Consider the following 24,820-nt stretch of genomic DNA (forward strand, 5'->3'; position numbering starts at 1 on the left):
ACAAGATAATGAAGGGGCTAGATTGGGTAGAGGTAGAGAGATTCTTTCCGCTTAGAAAGGAAACCAGAACTAGAGGGCACAGCCTCAAAGTAAGTGGGGGGCAGTTTAGAACAGAGTTGAGGAGGAACTTCTTCACTCAAAGGGTGGTGAATCTCTGGAATTCTGTGCCCATTGAAGTGGTGGAGGCTACCTCATTGAATATGTTTAAGTCATGGGTAGATAGATTTCTGATAGACGAGGGAATTAAGGGTTATGGGGAGCAGGCGGGAAAGTGGAACTGATTCACTTCAGATCAGTCATGATCTTATTGAATGGCGGGGCAGGCTCGAAGGGCTAGATGGTCTACTCCTGCTCCTATTTCTTATGTTCTTATGATCTGTGCTTCTCATTATTTTATAGACCTCTATAAGATCACCCCTAAGCCAGGGAAAAAAGTCCCAGTCTATCCAGCCTCTCCTTTTAAATCAAACCATCAAGTCCCGGTAGCATCCTAGTAAATCTTTTCTGCATTCCTTCTAGTTTAATAATATCCTCTCTATAATAGGGTGACCAGAACTGTACTGCAGTACAGTAATGCATGGGTGCTAAACAGATGGATCCAAATTGGCTGACTGCTTGGGTTAGCTGTTCCCAGTTGGAGACTGTCTGAATGGCTCAGTTAGTTAAGCAGACTTCACGTCCAAGATTCAATCACTCACCATAGGGTCAGCTCAGACACAGATGATGGAATTTTCTTATCCCACCCACCTGTATCGTAGCAGGTGGACACAGACCATGCAAAGATCCGTTGACCTCAGACGGGATTTTCCAGTCTTGGGATGAGCGTGGCTGGAAAATCCTGCCCATGGGTAACACGCATGCCTCTGTGTCAGCAGGCCGTGGATTCAAATCCCACTCCAGACAGGCTAACACGCTCGTGCAGGACTGAGAGAGTGCTGCACTATCAGAGGTGCTACCTTTCCGGTGGGGCACGGTCCGGTTTGCTGTCTGAAATCATGGAATCATATAATCCCTACAATGCAGAAGGAGACCACTTGGCCCATCACCTCTGCGCTGACTCTCCAAAACAGCATCCCACCCAGGCCCAATCCCCACAACCACACTTATTTCCCCTTCTAATCCCTTTAACCTATGATTCTGGGCATGCTAAGGAGCAATTTAGCATCACCAATCCACCTAACCTGCACATCTTTGGAGTGTGGGAGGAAATTAGAACACCCCCTCAGACTCAGGGAGAATGTGCAAACTCCATGCAGACAGGGAAATATACTCTGTTGGAGAGTCTTGATGGGCTGAATGGCCGCCTTCTGCACTGTAAGTGATTCTATGAAAGTAGCAAAGGGTCAACTTTCACACACAGGGGTGTCCTGGAGCCTGCCAAACACTGTATTAGGGATCGAACGGCAGTGTACTGAGGTGACAAAGCAGGATTCCTATATCACTGAGACTGAACTGGAAAATAAGAACTAAGAAAATTACAGCACAGGAACAGGCCCTTTGGCCCTCCAAGCCTGAACCAACCATGCTGCCCAACTGAACTAAAACCCCCTATCCTACTGGGGACCATGCCCCTCTATTCCCATCCTATTCATGTATTTGTCCAGATGCCCCTTAAAAGTCACTATCTTATCTGCTTCCACTACCTCCCCCAGCAGCGAGGCACCCACCACCCTCTGTATAAAAAACCTGCCTCGTACATCTCCTTTAAATCTTGCCCCTCACACCTTAAACCTATGCTCCCAGTAATTGATTAATTCCACCCTGGGAAAATGCTTCTGACTATCCACTCTGTCCATGCCTCTCATAATCTTGTAGACTTCTATCAGGTCTCCCCTCAACCTCTGTTGTTCCACTGGGAACAAACCAAGTTTCTCCAACCTCTTCTCATGGCTAAGCATAGGGAGGAGATGTGGTAGAGGCAGATGTGAGACCTTTGGACTGCTGGGGAAATTTTAAGCTTTTAATTGCAATGTCTCTTTCCGAAAATGAAATTGTAATTAGCTTCATCTCTGCTCGGAGAGAGCAATACATAATGACCACTATTATTCAGATTCTCTGACCTGAACAAAACAGATACCGGAACTCACTAGCAACAACACACAATGTTTACACCATACACTAAAACTTAATTAGATTATATTACAAAGCACCCGGCTTAAATATTGCACTATTTTCCTTTGAGGTTTGGTTCCTGAGAAATTTAATACAGTACTAATTAATCTCTAGCGTGTTCTGTGCACTTTTACTGTCAACACCTTCTCAAAGGCAAAGTAAGTCACACCTTACACTGGGAGAAAAGCAGGCAAATTCAGCCCTTCGAGCCTGATCTTCCATTCAATCAGATCATGGCTGATCTCTCCCTGGTCTCAAATCCACCTCCCCACCTGTTCCCCTTATCCCTTTTTTATTAGAAATATATTTATCTCCTACTTGAAATTATTCAGCGATTCAGACTCCACCACGCTATGGGGCAGCGAGTTCCGCAAACTCTGTGAGAAGAAGCTCTTCCTCATCTCAATGTTAAATCTACTGCCTCTCAACCTAGACCTGTGACCTCTTGTTCTAGATTGCCCCATAAGAGGAAACATTTGGTCTATATTTACTTTATCAATCCCTTTAAAAATTTTATATACCTCGATTAGATTCCCTCTAATCCTTCTGTGAGTACCAGCCCAAACTGTTCAATCTCTCCTTTCATTCCCAAAATCAACCTGGTGAACCATTCCTGAATCTCCAATGCCACCACTTTCTTCCTCAAATAAGGAGACCAAAACTAGACACAATACTCCAGGTGTGGTCTCACTAACACACTGTACCATTGCAACAACACTTCTCTACTTTTATACTCTAGTCCCTCCAGACCAAGATAATGACAAGTTCAGAAAAGATACACAAGAAAGAAAAGCAACAGCTTTTGAGTTCAGTTCTGGGCCCCACACTTCAGTTCAGGTGTCAGGGACTGGGAGAGGATGGGTAGAGGAGATTTACGAGGATGGTTCCAGAGGTAAGGGAACTCAGTTACAAGGAGAGATTGAGAAGCTGGGGGTTCTCTCCTCACGGCAAAGAGGATTAAGAGGAGATTTGAAAAGAGGTCAAAAACGTGAAATGGTTAAATGAGATGAAACTGTTTCTGGCATCCAGTGGGATAGCAGGAACTAGAGGATGTTGAACGCAGATATAGAGTCCACATGATAAACAGTATTCACACAGTAGCTTGTGGCCTGGAGTCCACTACCTCTGAAAGGGTGGTGGAAACAGATTCAGTGATATTCGAAGGAGAATTGGATAAATGCTTGAAGGGGCAACATTAGAGGGCACAGGAAAATGGGATTCATTGTTTAGCTCCACCAAGGAGGCAGCGCAGGCACATTGGGCTGAATGGTCTCCTAATCTGCTTTATTCTATTTGTATGGGGAATTGGATGAGGAGTACTAATGGTGTCCACGGATCGATATGTTACTTCAGTTAAGATGTCAGAGACAGCCTGCAGGGGATAGGTTTATCTATTTACGCATGCGCAACACACACACAATATATTATTGTCATCGCTCCAGGTTTTCACTCACAGACAGACACAATAAGCAGTTAGTTACAGTGCTGTCTCTAAAATGGCCAGCGCACATCATCAGAACAGACTCGGTGTCCCCTACTGTGGTTGAACAGCCTAACACCTGTTACCAAGGAGGAGGCCCCCCCCGTATGAGGGGAGGGAGGGAGGGGTGGGGGGGGAACCCGCAGTTGACAGAATGGGTTTCCTCCAGTTGCTCCAGTTTATTAGTGTCACACGTGGGCTTACATTAACACTGCAATGAAGTTACTGTGAAAATTCCCTAGTCGCCACACTCCAGCACCTGTCCGGGTACACTGAGGGAGAATTTAGCACGGCCAATGCACCTAACCAGCACGTCTTTCCAACTGTGGGAGGAAACTGGAGCACCCAGAGGAAACCCACGCAGACATAAGGAGAATGTGCAAACGCCACACAGACAGTGACCCGAGCTACGGATTGAACATGAGACTGTGAGGCTGCAGTACTAACCACTATGTCACCATGGCACCCTTTGCAACTGAGGTTCTTTGCAACTAAACTGAACAAGATGTGTTCAACAAGATAAAGCTTCTTTCTTCCTCCCAACATCTGATTAAATTTTTTGAGCTATTTTCTTCACAAAAATTAAATCCTGGTGGTGTTTCTCACTTCCCCATTAGTGTTGGATCATTCCCCTAAATGATCATGTGGCTGAACAGACAGGGAGACAGTGACCCAAGCCAGGAATCAAACCCGGGTCCCTGCTGCTGTGAGGCAACAGTGCTAACTACTGGGCCACCATGACACCCTTCCCACAGTCCAATGATGTGCAAGGTAGGTGTATTGGGTATGGTAAATTGCCCCTTTGTGTCCAAAGATGTGTGGGTTAGGTGGATTGGCCATGCTAAATTGCCCCTTCATGTCTAATGATGTGCAGGTTAGATGGTTTGGCCGTGCTGAGTTGCTCCTTAGTGTCCAAAGATGTGCAGGTTAGGGGTGATATCCGCACATATAGGGATAGAGCCTGGGTGAGATGCTCTGTCGGAAAGTCGGTGCAGACTTGATGGGCTGAATAGCCTCCTTTTTGCATTGTAGAGATTCTATTCACTGTGAAGCACTGGGCGTTTGCAGTTTAGATGGTCAGCGGATGTTGGGCGTGTTGGCATTCCCAGTGGAACAGAAATTCCTCAGCAGGGGCAGAGACAGAAAATTTAACCCCCCCCCCCCACTCCACTCCACTCCAGCACCCCCCTCCCCAAATCCAGGGGCGAGTCTGAAGACACCTCCAGCAGCTGAGCAGGGAGCTGGAGCAATTCCTACTGCTGCTGCTGCTTGCTGCCTACTGGTGGAGGTCTCAAACCTCAGCAGGAGCTGAACACTCAGCCCCTTCTGCCTAAACACACACACACACAAGCCAGTGGACAATGTCAAAGCGCTTTGTGTTTTGGCAGAAGGGGCGGTGCGAGAGTGTCAGGCGAGGGAGGAGGATTTGCTTCCAGTCTTTGCTCGCACGGTAGTTCCAGCCAGCCTGCATTGGCAGGCACTCTGCCTTGCCCCCGCCTCTACAGCTAAATATAAATGTAGACAGAGAGACTGGCCTGATGTACGCGGCTGCCACTCACAGCTGAAGTGTAGTCTGACTCGGAGCCGGAGGAGTGTTTCCATTTAAAGACTTTTGGTAAATATTAAATCTCCTTTTTTCCCCCCCCCTTCTCCGGCGGCTGAAAATGCAAATGAGATTTGAATAGAATTAATTTATTGGGGGGGAGGAGGTTAAAGACAAAGCCATCATGTTGAATGTAGATTTGTCTTTCTGTTGTCTTTCAACAGAAATTGATCCGTCGCATTTTCCCCCATCAGCTGTAACATTCACATTGGTCTTGTCTCCTTACATCTCTGTGTCTGTCTGTGTCTATCCCCCTCCCCCCAGTCTTTACACCGTGCCTGACTTTTCTTTTTGAATGCAGATCATAGGCATTAGTAATATCATATTTCATCCTTTAAAAGCTGCTTAGACACTGTTCCCATTGCTGTGAGTGTTTAGACTGTGTGTTGGTCTGGCTGCTCTCTTGTGTTAACTGTTGTGTGCTGAATGTTAATTCTGTTGGGGTCTCCCTGTGTGTGTGTGTGTGAGCTCACTCCTTTCAGATACTCAGTAACCTTTAGGCTGGTGGGTGTGTGTTTTCTCTCTCCTGCACATTTATTTTTGTTTGGTGTATTTCAGTTTAAAGAAGGGCTTTTGGCAGCGTGCAGGGGAAAGTTAGGAGGATTGATAATCTCACAAATAGTCATGGGCACACCCTCAGTCCAGCTCTTTTGGGAAAGAGGAGGTTGTTACGCCATTTGTTTTCTCCTCAGTGTGGCAGCCCTGCCCCTTATCACAGGCTGCAGATCCATTCAGAGCTTACCCTCCCTGTGAGCACAATTCACTTCAGCCCAGCCAGGGATGATTCAGCTCCTTTACACTGAACTCTGTGACTCACCCCTGAGAGAGAGGTCCCACACCTCCCCCTACCCCACTCCCTCCCCCTTCTTCCCCCCGCCCTCTCCCCACCACTGCCCCCTCCCCACCTCTACCCCCCTCCCCCTACTGCCCCCTCCCCACCTCTACCCCCCTCCCCCTACTGCCCTCTACCCCTCTCCCCCCACTGCCCCCTCTCCCCCATTGCCCTCTTCTCCTCCCCATTGCACTCCTCTCCTCCCCTCCCCCCCACTGCCCCTGGCCCACTGGCCACCCCTCTACCCCCATCCCCACCTCTGCCCCCTCCCCCCACTGCCCCCTCCCCCTGCCCTCTCCCCACCTCTGCCCCCTTCTCCTCCCCATTGCCCCCTTCTCCTCCCCATTGCACTCCTCTCCTCCCCTCCCCCCTGCACCCCTCCCCTCCCCCCCCCCCACTGCCCCTGGCCCACTGGCCGCCCCTTTGCCCCTCTCACCCCACTGCCCCCTCCCCCCGCACCCCTCCCCTCCCCTCCCCCCTGCACCCCCCCCCCCCACTGCCCCTGGCCCACTGGCCACCCCTCTGCCCCCCTCCCCTTTCTGGTCTCTTCAGGCCTCTAACCCCACTGGCCCCCCCCTCACCCCTCTGCCACCCCCCTCTGCTCCCTGTCTCCCCTCCTCCCTGCCATGCGTCCACCCTCACCCTCCCCCCCCCACCCCTCCCTCAGCCCTCACCCCCTGCCACCTCCATCCCCAATGGTAAATTGACCCTTAGTGTCAGGGGGATTAGCAGGGTAAATACTCTTGGTTGCGGGGATAGGGATTGTTGTCAGTTCAGGCCCGATGGGCTGAATGGCCTCCTTCCACATTGGGATTCTATGATGGAAATAACTCACTGTGTTCGGAAACAACCCAGGAGTGTGGCTAAACGCTTTGCTAGCCTTGCACTATCGCTGTTTGCGAGTTTGGGAGTGCAGTGTGGCCAGTTTCACACAGCAAGCACCCACAATCACCATTCCTCCTTCCCTCTCCACCCCCTCTCTCTCACTTCCACCCATGGGTGAAAGAATCGCGAGAATTTCTAAGAGATGGTATCGCGACACAGAAAATTGTTTTTGAAGTATATTTATTTATTAGTGACGCAAGTAGGCTTACGAAGTTACAGTGAAAATCCCCTGTTACCTTCCTTTGAGCAGAGAAGGTTAATAGAGGTTTTGAAAATCAGGAAGGGTTTGAGAGAGTAAATAAGCAGAAACTGTTTCCACTGGCAGAAGGGTCAGGATACAGATTTATGGCAATTAGCAAGAGGCTGACAGCAATGGTGATGACAGTATCCACACAACAAATTGTTACGATGAAGCCTGTGCTAATGGCAGCGTGGTGCCTTTTGTGGGAACTGTGCCTCTGACTCTGAATCATAGAATTCTACAGTGCAGAAGGAGGCCATTTGACCCATCAAGTCTGCACCAACCAAAATCCCATCCAGGCCCTATTCCCATAACCCCATACATTTACCCTAGCTAGTTCCCCCTCACACTAAGGGGCAATTTAGCATGGCCAATCCACCTAACCCGCGCATCTTTTGGAGTGTGGGATGAAACCGGAGCACCCGGAGGAAACGCCCACAAACACGGGAAGAACATGCAAATTCCACACAGTCACCTGAGGTCAGAAGTGAACCTGGGTCCCTGGTGCCGTGAGGCAGCAACGCTAACCACTGTGCATCCTGTGTTTTGCCTGAACTCAAATTCAATAGCAACTTTCAGAGAGGTATTGGACAACTGCTTGAATATGGAGGTATTCTCAGGAATATGGGAACAGAGCAGGAGAAGGGGAATGATTGGGGCACTCTTCCAAATAGCCAACATCGGCATGATGGGTGAATGGCCTCCTGCGCTGGATCAATCGATGGTTCTATGTCGTACTCATGAGGATGTGCATGAATTCAGAACATTGGGCGGTATGGTGGCACAGTGGTTAGCACTGCTGCCTCACAGCACCAGGGATTCGGGTTCAATTCCCAGCTTGGGTCAGATTAGGTGGATTGACTATGCTAAATTGCTCCTTAGTGTCCAAAGATGTGCGGGTTACTTGGATTGGCCAAGCTAAATTGCCCCTTAGTGTCAGGGGGATAAGAACATAAGAAATAGGAGCAGGAGTAGGCCATCTAGCCCTTTGAGCCTGCCCCACCATTCAATAAGATCACGGCTGATCTGTCGTGGCTCAGTTCCACATTCCCACCCTCTCCCCATAACCCTTAATCCCCTCGCTTATCAAAAACCCATCAACCCGCGTCTTAAAAATATTTAGCGAGGCAGCCTCCACCACTTCAACGGGCAGAGAATTCCAGAGATTCACCACCCTTTGAGTGAAGAAGTTCCTCCTCAACTCCGTTCTAAACCGCCCCCCCCTTTATCTTGAGGCTGTGCCCCCTAGTCCTACTGTCCTTTCTGGGTGGGAAGAGTCTCTCCACCTCTATCCTATCCATCCCCTTCATCATCTTATACGTCTCAATGAGATCTCCCCTCATTCTTCTAAACTCTAACGAGTGCAAGCCTAGTTTATTCAGCCTCTCCTCATAGCTCAACCCCCTCAACTCCGGCTTCAGCCTAGTAAACCTCCTCTGCACTCCCTCCAGGGCCAAAATATCCTTGCATAAGTACGGCGACCAAAACTGCACACAGTACTCCAGCTGCGGCCTCACCAATGCCCTATACAGCTGCAGCAAGACCTCCCTACTTTTATATTCAATCCCCCTCGCTATGAAGGCCAGCATCCCATTCGCCTTCCTGACCACCTGCTGCACCTGCAAGCTGGGTTTTTGCGACTCATGCACAAGGACCCCGAGGTCCCTCTGCACCGTCGCCTGCTGCAGTTTTTCTCCACGTAAGTAATAATCCTTCCTACCATTATTCCTACCAAAGTGGACCACCTCGCACTTACCAACATTAAATTCCATTTGCCAGTTCCTGGCCCATTCGCCCAGCCTATCTAGATCCTTCTGCAGACTTTCCACACCCTCCGCGCAATTTGCCGTTCCACCAATCTTGGTGTCATCAGCAAATTTCGACACCCTACACTCGGTTCCCTCCTCCAGATCAAGGTAAATATAGGGGATAGGGCCTGGGTGGGATTGTTATTGGTGCCAGCTCGATGGGCTGAATGGCCTCCTTCTCTACTATAGGGATTCAATGATGAAAACAACCCGGGACTGTTGCTAAACGCTTTGCAGCCAATGCATAATCACTGTTGCAATGTAGGAAATGCAGTGGCCAATTTCACACGATGGCCTGATCATCTTCTGTTTAAGAATAAATATTGACCAAGATTTGCCCCTTCCTCCTACATGCCATGGGATCTTTTGCATGTGGGCCTCACTCACAGACAACATTCAGGTGTGTTAAACATACTCAAGTCTCTGGGGTGGGATCCAAACTCACAACCTCCTAACTCAGGGACAAGACTGCTACCCACCAGCCCTCAGCTACTGGTGTGGTTCAGTTACATGATCATTTAGGGGAATGCTCCAACACTAATGGAGAACTGAGAAACCCTACCAGAATTTAATCTTTGTGAAGAAAAGGAGATAGAAAGATTTAATCAGAGGTGGGGAGGAAGAAAGAAGCGTTATCTTGTTGAACACATTATGGTTCTTTGTTAAGGGGAAAGTTTCTTGAATCCTATCTTCTGTTACTGTCTCTGCTCCGTAGCTTTTCTTGAGGGCGTTCAGGCCGCTTGGGGCAGTTCTCATAGAATCCCTACAGTGCAGAAAGAGGCCATTTGGCCCATCGCGTCTGCACCGACCACAATCCCTCCCAAGTCCCCTCCCCATAAGACCACTTATTTACCTTGCTAATCCCCCCTGACACTGAGGGATAATTTAGCATGGCAGTCATCCTAACCTGCACATCTTTGGAGTGTGGGAGGAAACCCATGCAGACACGGGGAGAATGTGCAGACTCCACACAGACAGTGACCCAAGTCGGGAATCGAACCTGGGTCGCTGGTGCTGTGAGGCAGCAGTGCTAACCATTGTGCCACCCTGTTATTTCAACTTCTTGAATTCCAGCCTCTTGTGCACTCACAGATTCTATCGCTGCACCATCAGTGGCCGTTCCTTCAGCTGCCAAACCCCTCAATCCTCTAATTCCCCCCTGAATTGACCTCTCTGTCTCCCTTTATGACGTCCCTTTGAACCTACCTCTGTAATCAAGCTGTTCGACCAATCATTCTAATATCCGTGTATGGGGTCCTGTGTCAAATTATGTTTCATAATGTTACTGTGAAACTCCTTGGAACTTTTTGCCCGGTTGAAGTTGCTATATAAACACAGCTTGTTTTTGTTGTTGTTGTAGAGGTCACCCCAGTTCTTGTTGCAGTGGTAACCCCTATTGTTGTCAAACTTGTCCCACCTGTTTTTGTTGTTGTTGTTGAGTTCATCCCAGTTATTGTTGTAGCGGTCATCTCAGACTTTCTTTTATTGCTGCTGAGACCATTCGGACGTTTTTGTTGTTGTAGAGGTCATCCCAGTTGTTTCTGTTGTTGTTGTAGCAGCCATCACAGTTAACCCAATGTGCATGTGGCATAAGCTCCAGTGGGAATCTTTGGAGGGGGTGGGGAATATTTTGGGATAGGAATTCTGGCTGATTTTATCTCTCCTGTGGCTCAGTTGCTTTGCATTCTTGATCCTGACTCCCATGGGGCAGAACGTTGGCACAGTGGTTACCACTGCTGCCTCAAAGTGCCAGGGAGCTGGGTTCGATTCCCGGCTTGGGTCACTGTCTATGTGGAGTCTGCACATTCTCTCCATGTCTGCCTGGGTTTCTGCCGTCTTCTCAGGTTTCCTCCCACAGTCCAAACGATGTGCAGGTTAGGTGCATTGGCTGTGCTAAGTTCTCCCTAAGTGCATCCTAAAAGGTACTGGAGTGTGACGACTAGGGGATTTTCACAGTAACTTCATTGCAGTGCTAATGTAAGTCTTACATGTGACACTAATAAATAAACTTAAACAAGGTTGTAGATTCGAGTCCCCATCCACTTACGAAAGCAAGTTTCAGGCTGACCCTTCAGGGGCAGCACTGAAGGAGTTCAGCATTGCCACAGGCACTGTCTTTTGGACAGGATGTTGACCTGAGAGCCAGGGCTTTCAGTCTCAGTCGGACGGACAAGATTCGGTGCTAATATTCAAAGAAAGATAAGGGCAGTGCTCCTGGAATCGTGCTCAATATGTTTCCCTCAACCAATGCCCAAGACAGATTATCTGACCATTATGTCATTTGTGGGATCTTACTGTGCACACATTGGCTGCTGCGCCTCCTACCCTACGAGAGTGATTACAATTTAGAAGTACTTCACTGGCTGTAAAGCTCTTTGACGTGACCTGAGGATGTGAACGGCGCCACATAAATGCAACTTTTTATCTCCTTCCCTGATATATCAGCTTGCCTTCCACCCCCACCTAGGATCAGAGATCCCATGACCGCCAAAGACTCTCTGTAATGTGAGTTACTGTCTGCCACTTGAAACTCTGAGATTGGGCAGTAATCGCACATCAGCAGATCACAGATGTCAGGTTTGGCCAGACATGTAGCACTAATGAACCAAGTTCCTTCCTTCCTGAGCCTGGGGAAGAGGTTAAGAAACTTCGGAGCTACACGTGGGCCTTTTAGCACCCCAATTTTCTCTATTTGGACTGCATTAACATGAAAAAAAAGCCTTCAAACAATAAGTTAAGCAAAGTAGGAACTGTGTTTTTATTGTGGGGATAAAGAGCTAATCATTATGCTGCCCTTTCAAAGAATCATAGGATCCCTACAGTGCAGAAGGAGGCCATTCAGCCCATCAAATCTGAACCCACTCAGCATATTACCCAAGCCTGCCCAATCCCTAATGCACCTTACCTACACATCTTGGAACTGAGGGGCAATTTAGCATGGTCAATCAACCTACCCTGGACATCTTTGGACACTAAGGGGACAATTTACCATGGCAAATCCATCTAATCTGCACAGCTTTAGACACTAAGGGGACAGTTTGGCATGGCAACTAACCTATGCATGTTTGGACACTAAAGGGCAAGTTAGCATGGCCAATCCACCTAATCTACGCATCTTTGGAGCACCCAGAGGAAACCCGCACAGACATTGGAGAGCGTGCAGACTCCACATAATCAGCCAAGGCTAAAATTGAACTTGGGTCCCTCATGCTGTGAGGCAGCAGTGCTAACCACACTGTGCCACTGTGCTGGCTCTTTCCAATAATTATCTTAATGGAAAAAAAATGGTATTCTACAGAGACTTGTTTAAATAGTATAGCTACACCATGGCTAGTGATTATACGATCAGGTTGAGGAACAGGTTTGGTAGTTTGCGACCACTGCTGTTTCCATCGTAACTAAGATTAAAAAATATTCTAAATGGGCCATTAGAAATTATAATAAATAAAAGCAAATTACTGCAGATGCTGGAATCTGAAACCAAAAGAGAAAATGCTGAAAAATCTCAGCAGGTCTGGCAGCATCTGTAAGGAGAGAAAAGAGCTGATGTTTTGAGTGCAGATGATCCTTTGTCAAAGCCAAAAGGCATAGAAAGTGGGAGACATTTATACTGCAGGGTGAGGCAATGAAAGATGAGTCATAGCCACAGAAACCAGGGGAAAGGCTGCTAATGGCAGCCCACAGAGAGAATAGAAGGTGTGAATGGCCAAACAGCAGAGAAGCTAAAATCGGAAGATAAGCCGTGACAGATGAAGATGTTTTTGGGGGGGGGAGGGGACGGGTGGTCTATTTTAACTTTGTTTTTTTCGAATAAGATATAAATTCAACACAAGTATTTTACATATTATGTTCTAATTTGCCCAATATTTAGTTAACAAATGCTGAAGTTACATCTTGAGGCTCCAAGTGGTTGCTATTATTGGTATAATTGTTTAAAAGGGCTGTTCAGATATATAAACGGATGCTGAGCCAACTCCTTGTCCTTGGGCTAATTGTCAGCCTTCTGTTTACTTGCTGAAGCTAAGCAGAGATGGGATGAATCTGGGCTGCTCTTGGTCTGTGTGGGTCACTGCTTCCACCCTGGGTCCCTGGCGTATCAACCGGGGCATTGAGTTGGAGATACTGTGGTTCCTACCCCTGTCCATGTCCTACATCTTATGTTCTTGTATGGGGAGAAGGCAGGGGAATGGGGATAAGAATTATATCAGCCATGAATGAATGGCAGAGAACGCTCAATGAATGAATGAGAACGTGCAATGGCACACTGATTCTCCCAGGGTGAAGGGCAGGTGCCACGTGATCCGATTCCAACACAGTCAAAGTCTCCGAGCGGCTGGCTGCTGTCCCCGTTTCTGCCGCTTGAGATGGTTCCTGCATTTCCCCAAGCCTTTCTCGACAAGCGACCTGACAGCTCAGCCCCTTCTTTGCAGGAAATGGCCGTTACTCTCTATATACAGAGAAATAAATACTTGCAGCCACAGGGCAATCGCACCTTTTGTTTAAACAAAAGTCTCAAATAGCCTCACACAGTGAGTTACAGTCAGAGCCGTGACTGTCATGTGGGGAGACACTCTGTGTTGGTTTAGCTCAGTTGGCTGGAGGGCTGATTTGTGATGCAGAGCGATGCCAGCAGTATGGGTCAATCCCCACGCCGGCTGAGCTTATTCACAAAGACTCCGCCTTCTCAACTCTGCCCCCTGCCTGAGATGAGGTGACCCTCAGGTTAAATCGCCAGACATCAGTTCTCCCCCAAAAGGGGAGAGAAAGCAGCCTATGGTCATCTTTACAATTTGATTTATTGTTGTCAATGTATTAACATTCAGTGAAAAGTATTGTCTCTTGCGCGCTATATGGACAAAGCATACCATTCATAGAGAAGGAAATAGAATGCAGAATATAGTGCTACAGTTATGGCTAGGGTGTAGAGAAGGATCAACTTAATGCAAGGTAGGTCCATTCAAAAGTCTGATGGCAGCAGGGAAGAAGATGTTCTTGAGTTGGTTGGCAAGTGACCTCAGACTTTTGTATCCTTTTTCCTGACGGAAGGAGTGGAAGGGAGAATGTCCGCGATGCGTGGGGTCCTTAATTATGCTGGCTGCTTTGCTGAGGCAGCTGGAAGCATAGACAGAGTCAATGGATGGGAGGCTGGTTTGTGTGATGGACTGGGCTACATTCACAATCTTTTGTAATTTCTTGTGGTTTTGGGGGGAGAGCAGGAGCCATACCAAGCTGTGATACAACCAGAGAGAATGTTTTGTATGGTGTATCTGTAAAAGTTGGTGAGAGTCGAAGCAGGCATGCCAAATTTCCTCAGTCTCCTGAGAAAGTGGAGACGTTGGTGGGCTTTTGTAACTATAGTGTTGGCATGGGGAGACCAGGACAGGTTGTTGGTGATCTGGACACCTAAAAGCTTGAAATTCTCGACCATTTCTACTTCATCTCTATTCTGGAACTATGGCAACTTTACCTTTTTTTTTAGACATTCTGTACCAGCTATACAGACAGGGTGGCACAGTGGTTAGCACTGCTGCCTCATAGCGTCAGGGGACCCACTCTGACTTCCAGCCTTGGGTGACTGTCTGTGTGGAGCTTGCACGTTCTAATCATGGAATGGATAGGCCGAATGTCTGCTTCTGCGTTGTAATAAAATCAGTTCACGTAGCATAAACTGGGGCATTGAGTTGGAGATGTTCCAGTTTCTACCCCTGTTCAGGTCCTATATCTTATGGTCTTGTACGGGGAGAAGGCAGGGGAATGGGGATAAGAATCCTATCAGCCATGATCGAATGGCGGAGGACGCTCAATGGGCCGAATGGCCTAATTCTGCTCCTATATCTTACGGCCATGTCAGTTTCCTGTTTGAGCTCCAACAGCTCCTTATTTGGACCCCACTCGTTCTGCCATCTGGTTAAATGGAGAACTTGCACTTGTGACGTCTGCAAAATGGTGATAGCAGGCGACTGCAAGCTCTCTCTCAAAACCTGCCCCTTGTCACACATCTTCCGTGGGTCATCATTTTCCACAAAATGTCTCCAGAGGTTGTGGAAATGCCAAGTGGGGAGTGGGTGCTGCCTGTAATTATTTCATCAGGTCATAGGCAGAGGCCTCGGACACTCGTAACTGTCAAGTGAAGAGTTGTCTCAGTGGGAACTGCAACTGTGAGGCAGTGCACGCAGTCACACACACATGACAGACCCCCAAAGTGATGTATTGCCAACTGTATATATCTGTCTCAGCTGAAAGGGTTTGACATTTCAGATATAGTTCAGGCAAGGTTATTCTGAACTATTCGTAAATCAATCTCCCTGCCCCCATTCCTACCTCCCTCTGGCTCTGCACAGCTACACGCACACACACACTTGCACGTGCACACACACGCTCGCGCACGCGCACACACACTTGCACGCGCACACACTACAACACATACACCCTCTTACACACATACACACACCCGCAGGCATGGGATAGTTGGGGCAAGGTGCCTGTTTGAATTGAAGTGTGAAAACATTGACAGGGCTATGTGGAGAGAGCAGGAGAGTGGAGCAACACGATGGCACAGTGGATGAACTGCTGCCTCGTAGCATCAGGGACCCGGGTTCGATTCCGGCCTCGGTTGATTGTGCAGAGTTTGCATCTTCTCCCCGTGTCTGTGTGGGTTTCTGCCAGGCACTCCAGTATCCTTCCACACTCCAAAGACGTGCGGGTTGGATGAATTGGCCATGGTAAAATGCCCCTGGGTTTCCCACAAATAAGTAGGTTAGATGGATGGGCCATGGTAAACGTGCGGGATTATGGGGATTGGGCCTGGGTAAGATTCTCTGTCAGAGGGTTGGTGCAGACACGATGGGCCAAATGGCCTCTTTTGTATTGTAAGGCTTCAATAAATTGGATGGCTGTTTCAATGAGCTGGAACAGGAAAGATGGGTTGAGTGACTGCCTTCTGTGCCATGGGATTTGATGAGTGAATCATGGTGTACGTGCCCCACCTTGACAAATCTTTGACAAGCTGGAATGCAATCGCTGGAAAGGAGTGGCTGTTTGTTTCTATACATGGCAGTCTTTGCCCCTGAATCTACCCCTACCTAGGGGACAGTGTAGCAAATGGCCAGTTCAGGGCCCCCCGGAGTTGGTTTGAGGTGCCATGTGGGCCATGCAAGAGATTTTTGACCTTTTTATTGAACTGCGAGACCTGGGCATCAGTAAAAATAACTCCACACATCGGCGATGAGGGGGAAGGAAGGGCAGACGATTAAACTGTGCTGAGACCAGGGTTTTTAATTGTCCACAAGGACTGGGACGAGAGTGGATGCGGTTTTGAACATCGTGATCCTGGAAGTCTAGCCTCACGCTTCTGGGATCTGCTGGAATTTTGCAAGGAAGGGCCCAGGGAGAGAATCCGGGAACCCGTTCCCATCTAACTAACGGCGCGTTAAGCTCCTTGAGGAGTTTGTTAATGAGCCAGGGAGGGCGAGAAGGTGATCCTTGATTTGTAAGTCGCCACGAAGCCTGGTGCCCTTTAGGACACAGCTGTTGTATTCAGTGCAGGCAGAAGTGAGACATCTTGTTTTTATGCCGATTTGACCTTGGAACGCGGCAAGGTTCTTGCTTCAGATCGAGCAGATTACCTTCCGTTTAGCCCTCTCAGCCACTGTTGTCCATGTTGAGGCTGCTGGCCCTCCTGAGGTGCGGCCTGCCCTCTCTGTAGCAAGGTAGCCATGATGTGGAGATGCCGGCGTTGGACTGGTCTGGGTAGAGTAAGAAACCTCGCAACCCCAGGTTAAAGTCCAACAGGTTTATTTGGTATCACGAGCTTTCGGAACACTGTCTCCTCACCAGGTGAGTGAAGAGCTGGGTTCACAAGCGAGGCATATAATAGACACAGACTCAATTGCAAGATAATAATTGGAATGCGAGCCTTAACAGGTAATCAGACCTTTACAGGTACAGACAATGCGAGTGGAGGGGGGGTTAAGCGCAGGTTAAAGGGATGTATATTGTCTCCAGACAGGACAGTAAGTGAGACTTTGCAAGCCCAGACAAGTCATGGGGGTTACAGATAGTGTGACATGAACCCAAGATCCCGGTTGAGGCCGTCCTCATGTGTGCGGAACTTGGCTATCAGTCTCTGCTCAGTGATTCTGCGTTGCCATGTGTCGTGAAGGCTGCCTTGGAGAACGCTTACCCGAAGATCAGTGGCTGAATGCCCGTGACCGCTGAAACGTTCCCCTGCAGCAGGATCCATCATGGCTGCCGTCTGCTGTTGACACTCTGCAGGCAGCTCCCGCGTTTAGGTAATCCTTGATGTCTGGGCGCCAGATTTGCCGTTGGCCCGAGTTAGAATCGCGTGAGTGACCCAGATGCAGTGGCGGAGTTGACACGCGAGAATGATCCCACCTCAAATTCAAAATCAAGCCCTGACTATTGCACACCAGCTTCTAAATACTTCCGGTGCAGTCGGGACTGGAAAAGGCTGCAGAAGCCACAGCAAAACCGCACGTGGCTCCAGAAATAGTCATAGAATTCCTACTGTGCAGAAGGAGGCCATTCAGCCCATCAAGCCTGCACTGACAACAATCCCACCCAGCCACTAGCCCCATAACACCACACATTTACCCTGCTAATCAAAGTTTAAGCTTTTATTTATTAGTCTCAAGTAGGCCTACATTAACACAGCAATGAAATTACTGTGAAAATCTCCTAGTCGCCACACTCCGGCACCTGTTCGGGTCAATGCACCTAACCAGCACCTCCTTCAGACCGTGGGAGGGAACTGGAGTATTCAGAGGAAACCCACGCAGACACAGGGAAAATGTACAGGCTCTACACAGACAATGACCCAAGACGGGAATCGAACCCGGTTCCTTGAGGCAGCAGTGCTAACCACTGTGCCGCCCACAAGTAGGCTTATATTAACCCTGCAATGAAGTTACTGTGAAAATCCCCTGGTCGCCACACTCTGGGGCTTGTTTGGATACGCTGAGGGAGAATTTAGCACGGCCAGTGCACCTAACCAGCACGTCTTTTGGGCAGTGGGAGGAAACCGGAGCACCCGGAGGAAACCCACGCAGACATGGGGAGAATGTGCAAACTCCACACAGACAGTGACCCGAGCCGGGAATCGAACCTGGTTCCCTGGTGCTGTGAGGCAGCAGTGCTAACCAGATAGTGTTTGACCAGCCTGAACCAGATTCCTGCAACTGTCCAAAGTGGTGAGTGTTAGAGGAGATGAGGGCGGGATTGCGAAGTCAGCACTATGTTCCCGATCGCGTTCTTTGGAAAGGTGACTGGAATTTGATGCCAAACCCGATCGCGCCAGCTGTCCGCCTCCAGGATTTAAAGAGCAGTTTTAGTAAGAGCAGCTTCTCCAGGGAGGCACCTGCTGCTGGTAACTTTATATTAGCCCAGGGTCTGGCATGTCAGCGTGCAATCTTAACCTCCAACTGATGAGGGGAAAGCCTCTTGCACTGTCCCCTGAGTTTACTGTACAAAGCAGCCCATTGGACTGATTCAATTAAACCAATGACTTTCGGTCGTAAGAATAAATAATATTTGGGTAACAAAATTGGAAGAGTTGTGTTTAAGACTCGTCTTGTGAAATGGTGTTAAAATGGCCGGCTTTTACCAAGTTTCACAGCACAATAAGAGGCCCTTCGGCCCATCATGTCTGCGCCAGCCATCAGGCACCTATTTATTCAAATCCCATTCTCCAGCACTGGCTCGAAGCCATGTTGTATGCTGCTTATCTAAATGCTTCTTAAATGTTGGGAGAGTCCCTGCCTCTGCTACCCTTTCAGGCAGTGAGTTCCAGGTTCCCACCACCCTCTGGGAGAAGAAGTTTCTCTCTGAATCTCCTCCCCTTACCTTAAATCTAAGCCCCCACCCCGGTTATTGACCGCAGTACTAAGAGGAAACTTGCTTCCAATTGACCCCATCTATGTTCCTCATAATTTAGTAACTTCAATCCCTTAGTCTTCTCTGCTCTAAGGCAAATAATCCCAGCCTCACCAGCCTCTCTTCATAGCTGAAACACTCCGTCCCAGGCAGCATCCTGGTGAGTCTCCTCTGCACCCTCTCTAGTGCAATCACATCTTTCCTATAATGTGGTGACCAGAACTGCACACAGCTGTGACGTGACATATATTTTGTAAAGCTCCATCGTAAATTCCCTTATATCCTGTGCCTGGCTAATAAAGGCAAGTATCCCATATTCCTTCTTAACCACCTTGTATCTACCTGTCCTGCTGCCTTCAGGAGTTTTTGGACATACACCCCAAGGTCCCTCTGTATCTCCCAGTGTCCCACTGTTCATACATAATGTGTTCTTTTGCCTTGTTAATCCCTCCCAAACTGCATCGCCTCTCACATTTCAGGGTTAAATTCCATTTGTCACTGTTCAGCCCATTGACCAGCCCATCGTTCCAATTCCACCCTGACAAAAAGAAGGGAGAAGTGATTCAGGAAGAGGGTGACACAGTGGTTAGCACTGCTGCCTCACAGCGCCAGGTTTGATTCCCGGCTTGGGTCACTGTCTGTATGGAGTCTGCACGTTCTCCCCATGTCTGTGTGGGTTTCCTCCAGGTGCTCCAGTTTCCTCCCGCGGTCCAAAGATGTGCGGGTTGGCCATGCTAAATTGCCCCCTAATGTCAAGGGGATTAGCTAGGTTAAATTCATGAGGTTGTGGAGATAGGAATGGGGTGGGATTGTAGTTGGTGCAGATTCGATGGGCCAAATGGCCTCCTTCTGCACTGTTAGTTCTATGGTTCACCCAGGATTCTCTTGAAAGATCCTTTATCAGTGTTGCTTTGTTCCTCATTGCCGTTCGTTATTGGGGCTGACTCAATGAGTTGTTGGTTAGAACTATTAGTGATTAAGTTATTAGTTATGAGTATTGGTTAGAGGCCCATATGGACTCCTAGCTTCTTGTCAACAGACAATAAGATGGATGAGGTTTTGCGGTAACCAATGATCACCAGATCACTGCATCTAAGGAAAGGCTGTTAGCCCAATCTGGTTCTTCCATAGAGCGCCCCCTGTAGGCCACCCCACTGCTTCATCCATTTTACATCCCTACAGCAATCACTTGTGTGAAGTCAACACTCTTAATCTCACTCCTGAATTTGTCTTGAACTAATCAAAGTTGGCAACACTGGCTGGTTTAAGGTGAGAGGGGAAAGATTTAACAGGGACCTGAGAGGCAGCTCCATCACACTGAGGATGGTGCCTGTATGGAATGAGCTGCCAGAGAAAGTGGTTGAGGCAGTTTCAACAGCAACATTTAAAAAGCATTTGGATAAGTACATGGATAGGAAAGGATTCATTAGCATTAGCAGCCTTTCACCTCGTTTCATCATCTTTCATTCCCTTACCCTGCAGTATCTTCCACTTTCTCTGCCTTTTAGCTTTGACAAAGAGTCATCTGGATTTGAAACGCCAGCTCTTTCCTCTCCTAACAGATGCTGCCAGACCTGCTGAGATTTTCCAGCACTCTCTCTTTTGGTTTCAGATTCCAGCATCCGCAGTAATTTGCTTTTATTAAGGATTAGAAGGATATGGGCCAAAGGCGGGCAGTTGGGACTAGCTGGGAGAGCACCATGGTCAGATGGGCCAAAGGGCCTGTGACTCTATGACCCGGTGATTTAATCACCTGACTCATCCCAGCCAATTGGAAGGTTGGGCAGGCTCATCATTACCTGATTGGAGGATTTTGACTCTTAACATGTTTTCCCCATCTCCTGTATTTAAGTGTTGACCCAGGGAAAGGATGAATTCCAATTCTTTTCCAATGCCCCTGAGCTGGGAGCAGTGACATGTGAGGTTTATCTTCACCAGTTGATGACACCAGACTGAGCAGGTGGGATCACAAACTGGGGTTTGTCGATTCCTGGAGATTTTCTAGACTCTGTGAAATGAGGTTGCACAATGGTGCACGCTATTGTAGAATCAAAGAAATCCTACAGTGCAGAAGTACGCCATTCGGCCCATTGAGTCTGCACCGACTCTCTGAAAGAGCATCTTGCCCAGTCCATCCCTCCTATCCCCCTAACCTCATGCACTTACCATGGCTAATCCCCCTAACTTGCACGTCTTTGGGGTGTGGGAGCACCCGGAGGAAACCCACGCAGACGAGGGGGGGATGGGATGGCATGGTGGCACATTGGTTAGCACTGCTGCCCCACAGCGCCAGGGACCTGAATTTGATTCCCAACTTGGGTGACTGTATAGAGTCTGCATGTTCTCCCCATGTCTGCGTGGGTTTCCCTCGGGTGCTCCGGTTTGCTCCCACAGTCCGAAAGACGTGCAGGTTAGATGCATTGGCCAGACTAAATTCTCCCTCAGTGTTATCCGAACAGGCGCCAGAGTGTGGTGACTAGAGGACTTTCACAGTAACTTCATTGCAGTGTTAATGTAAGCCTACTTCTGACACTAATAAATAAACTTTAACTTTAAATGTTCAAGCTCTGCACGGACAGTTGACCCAAGGCCGGGAATTGAACCCAGGTCCCTGGGCGCTGAGAGACAGTAATGCTAACCAGTGTGTCACCATGTCGTCCACTCACTGGTAACACCCTGATATGGCAAAAATGCCACACAGCGGGCAGCGATAGTCCAGTACTGACAGGCCGTGGTGTGGGGGCGGGGAGGAGGTGGGAACAAAACCCCAAAACACTCAGCAGCTGTGACGAGGGGGTGGAGTATTTTGGGTAAGAGGAGTGAGCAACAGAAACTTCCAGATGGGCAGGTTGCACCCTGCAGTGAGGTGTTGAACAGGTATGTATGCTGCTGAACCTGCCAGCTTACACTTCAGCTGAAGGGGAGAGAAACATCTCACTCCATCAGACAGTCTTGGCATCATTCCATGATGTGGAGATGCCGGTGTTGGACTGGGGTAAACACAGAAAGAAGTCTCACAACCCCAGGTTGAAGTCCAACAGGTTTATTTGGTAGCAAACGCCACTAGTTTTTGGGGTTCTGCTCCTTCATCGGGTAGGCGGGAGTTCTGAACTCCAGGTAAACCTGTTGGAGTTTAACCTGGTGTTGTGAGACTTCTTATGATCATTCCATGATCCAGTCTCTAACAGGACACCCAGTCTCCCATCCATTGACTCTGTCTACACATCCCGCCATCTCGGCCAAAGAGCCAGCGTAATTAAGGACCCCACACGCCCCCTCTTCCACCTTCTTCTGTCGGGGAAAAGCCTGAGCTCACATACCAGCTGACTCAAGAACAGCTTCTTCCCTGCTGCTGTCAGACTTTTGAATGGACCTACCTCGCATTAAGTTGATCTTTCTCTACACCCCAGCTACGACTGTAACACTACATTCTGCACACTCTCATTTCCTTCTCTATGAACAGTATGCTTTGTCTGTACAGCACGCAAGGAACAATACTTTTCACTGTATGTTAATACATGTGACAATAATAAATCAAATTCTGAAATGTGTGTGTGTGTGAGGAATTTATGCTATCATTTAACTGGGGGAGGGAGGGCTCTGTGATTACTAATCCATTTGAAAAGGGCTCCTTCAGCCCAAGCAGTTTGAGAACCTTTGTTCTTTTCATATCCCTCTGGATCACACATCATTTCACACTCAGGCTAAGTGAGGAATGAAAGAGAAAATGGCATGAAAAAGCAGGCGGAAGTCTGTTGTCCACCAAAACATTAAGCCAGGCAGAATGTTAAACTACATGGTTGTGGCTGGACATTTTCAATGGAAGGGGTGGAGGGGGAGGATTTACTTTTAATCGGAAGGATTGCTAATTCCCAAAGAGCAGCGCTGTGGGCACGTTGCACATGCTCGGTGTGCTCTGTAGCAGTGGGGCCTGTCTTTGTGTCCTGGAGTTACCTTGGCAGCAGGGAAGGGAGGCTGAGGCATCTCATCACCACCAGTAACAATAGACAAGTGGCTGTTCCTGCCTTTTCGATTGTGTAGGGTGGTGTCTATAAACCGCTCTGTGTGTGTGTGCGGTGACTTGCCTGTGCTACACGCGCCAGCGTCTCCGCATTGCCTGTGCTAGCGATGGGCGAACCTTCGCACTCAAGTGTTCGTGTGACTGACCGAAAAGGAGCCCATTAACACCCTGTCTGTTATGTTCCTGTGTTTCAGACAGAAGGACTGTCGCTGACAGAAGACATCGCCATGGCAGGTAATGACTCCTTTTCACAGGCAGAGACCTGTTCTCACGCACGCCGGGAATGGGGACGTCGCAGGTGGGGAAGTGAATCAGCAAGTTTATGTGGGGCAGCACGGTGGCACAGTGGCTAGCATTGCTGCCTCGCAGCGCCAGGGACCTGGGTTCGATTCCCGGCTCGGGTCACTGCCTGTGCGCAGTTTGAACGCTCTGTGTCATGTCTGTGTTAACTTTCCTCTGGGTGCTCCAGTTTCCTCCTACACTCCAAAGATACAAAGAACAACCCAGCACGGGAAACAGGCCCTTTGGCCCAACGAGCCCACGCTGCCGCATCACCCTACACCTACTCTACCCTGCATGTCTACAAATGGGACCCTACTCAGTCAGATTCAGGGAAGAAATAGTGTCAATTTGGTAAAAACCGATTAGCCTAAGAGCACATCTTTGGGGTGTGGGAGGAAACCGGAGCGCCCGGAGGAAACCCACGCAACCACAGGGAGAATGCGCAAACTCCCACAGACACAGGCCCAAATCCGTGTGTCTGCACAGCTAGCAGTGCTAGTCACTGAGCTGTTGCGGCGCCCGTCTACCGGTCCAGGATCAAGCACACACACCGACACGAAGTACTAGGCCACTCCTGGACTTCCAAGAGCAGCCCACGCACGACCCACCGTGTGCATGCCCCTCGCTTGACACGAGGTGGACCTCCACCTGTGAAATAAAGACAAAAAATATTAATCATACAGCCTGCCTTTCCGGTGTCTCCCGAGGTTTAACCCTATTTAATAGCCCCTACCATATCCCTCCATTCTCGTTTCACGCATGTGCCTATCTAACTGCATCTTAAACGAGTCCAACGTTCCTGCCTCCACCACCCTACTCGGTAGCGCGTTCCAGACCCCCACAACTCTCTGCGTAAAGAACCTTCTTCTCACCTCCAAATTATACCTCTCCCCCCTCACCCTTAAATGATGACCTCTCGTGTTCGTACCCAGTCTAGGGAGCAGTCTCTCACTATTAACTCTATCTATTCCTTTCAGTATCTTATATACTTCTATCATGTCCCCTCTCAATCTCCGTCTTTCCAAGGAGAATAGCCCCAGTTTCTTCAATCTCTCCTCGTAACCCAGTCCCCCCATACCAGGCAACATCCTGGTAAACCTCCTCTGCACCCTTTCCAGAGACTCCACGTCCTTCCGGTAGTAAGGTGACCAGAACTGGACGCAGTACTCCAAATGCGGTCTAACCAACGTTCTGTACAACTGAAGCATTAGACGGCAGCTTTTATACTCTATGCCCCTTCCTATAAAGGCTAACATCCCATAAGCCTTCCTAAGAACCTTCTCCACTTGTGACGCAACCTTCATGGATTTGTGAACCTGCACTCCCAGGTCCCTCTGTATGTCTATACTCCTAATCGGCCTACCTTTTATCACATAGCTCCTCTCTGCATTATTCCGTCCAAAATGCATCACCTCGCATTTGTCAGGATTAAATGCCATCTGCCACCTATCTGCCCACTGCACCAACCTATCTATATCCTGTTGTATCACCTGACAATCCAGTTCCGTACCCGCCAACCCTGCCATCTTGGTGTCATCAGCAAACTTGCTGATCACACCACCTACGCCCTCTTCCAAGTCATTTATGTAGACTACAAAGAGGAGAGGTCCCAGTACTGAGCCCTGCGGCACACCACTGGTCACTGGCCTCCAGCCCGACAAGGTC

General features: G+C 48.8%; 1 protein-coding gene across 2 annotated transcripts in view; it reads left to right on the forward strand.

Annotated features, from left to right (window-relative positions):
* LOC145358415 (adenylate kinase isoenzyme 1-like) overlaps positions 1-24,820 on the forward strand; it is a 150,814-nt gene that overhangs the window by 84,970 nt on the left and 41,024 nt on the right. Inside the window, exons 1-2 of one of the 2 annotated variants that reach the window (XM_080212465.1) lie at positions 5,096-5,207; positions 23,068-23,107. In XM_080212465.1, coding sequence (XP_080068591.1) covers positions 23,101-23,107 — 7 coding nt within the window. In that variant the 5' untranslated portion in view covers positions 5,096-5,207; positions 23,068-23,100. Of the gene's footprint in view, positions 1-5,095; positions 5,208-23,067; positions 23,108-24,820 lie in introns of those variants that run through there. The other variant, XM_080212466.1, reaches the window with a different exon arrangement.

The sequence above is a fragment of the Carcharhinus amblyrhynchos genome, chromosome 25, assembly GCF_965287045.1.
Source record: "Carcharhinus amblyrhynchos chromosome 25, sCarAmb.v2.hapA, whole genome shotgun sequence".
NCBI lineage: Eukaryota > Metazoa > Chordata > Chondrichthyes > Carcharhiniformes > Carcharhinidae > Carcharhinus > Carcharhinus amblyrhynchos.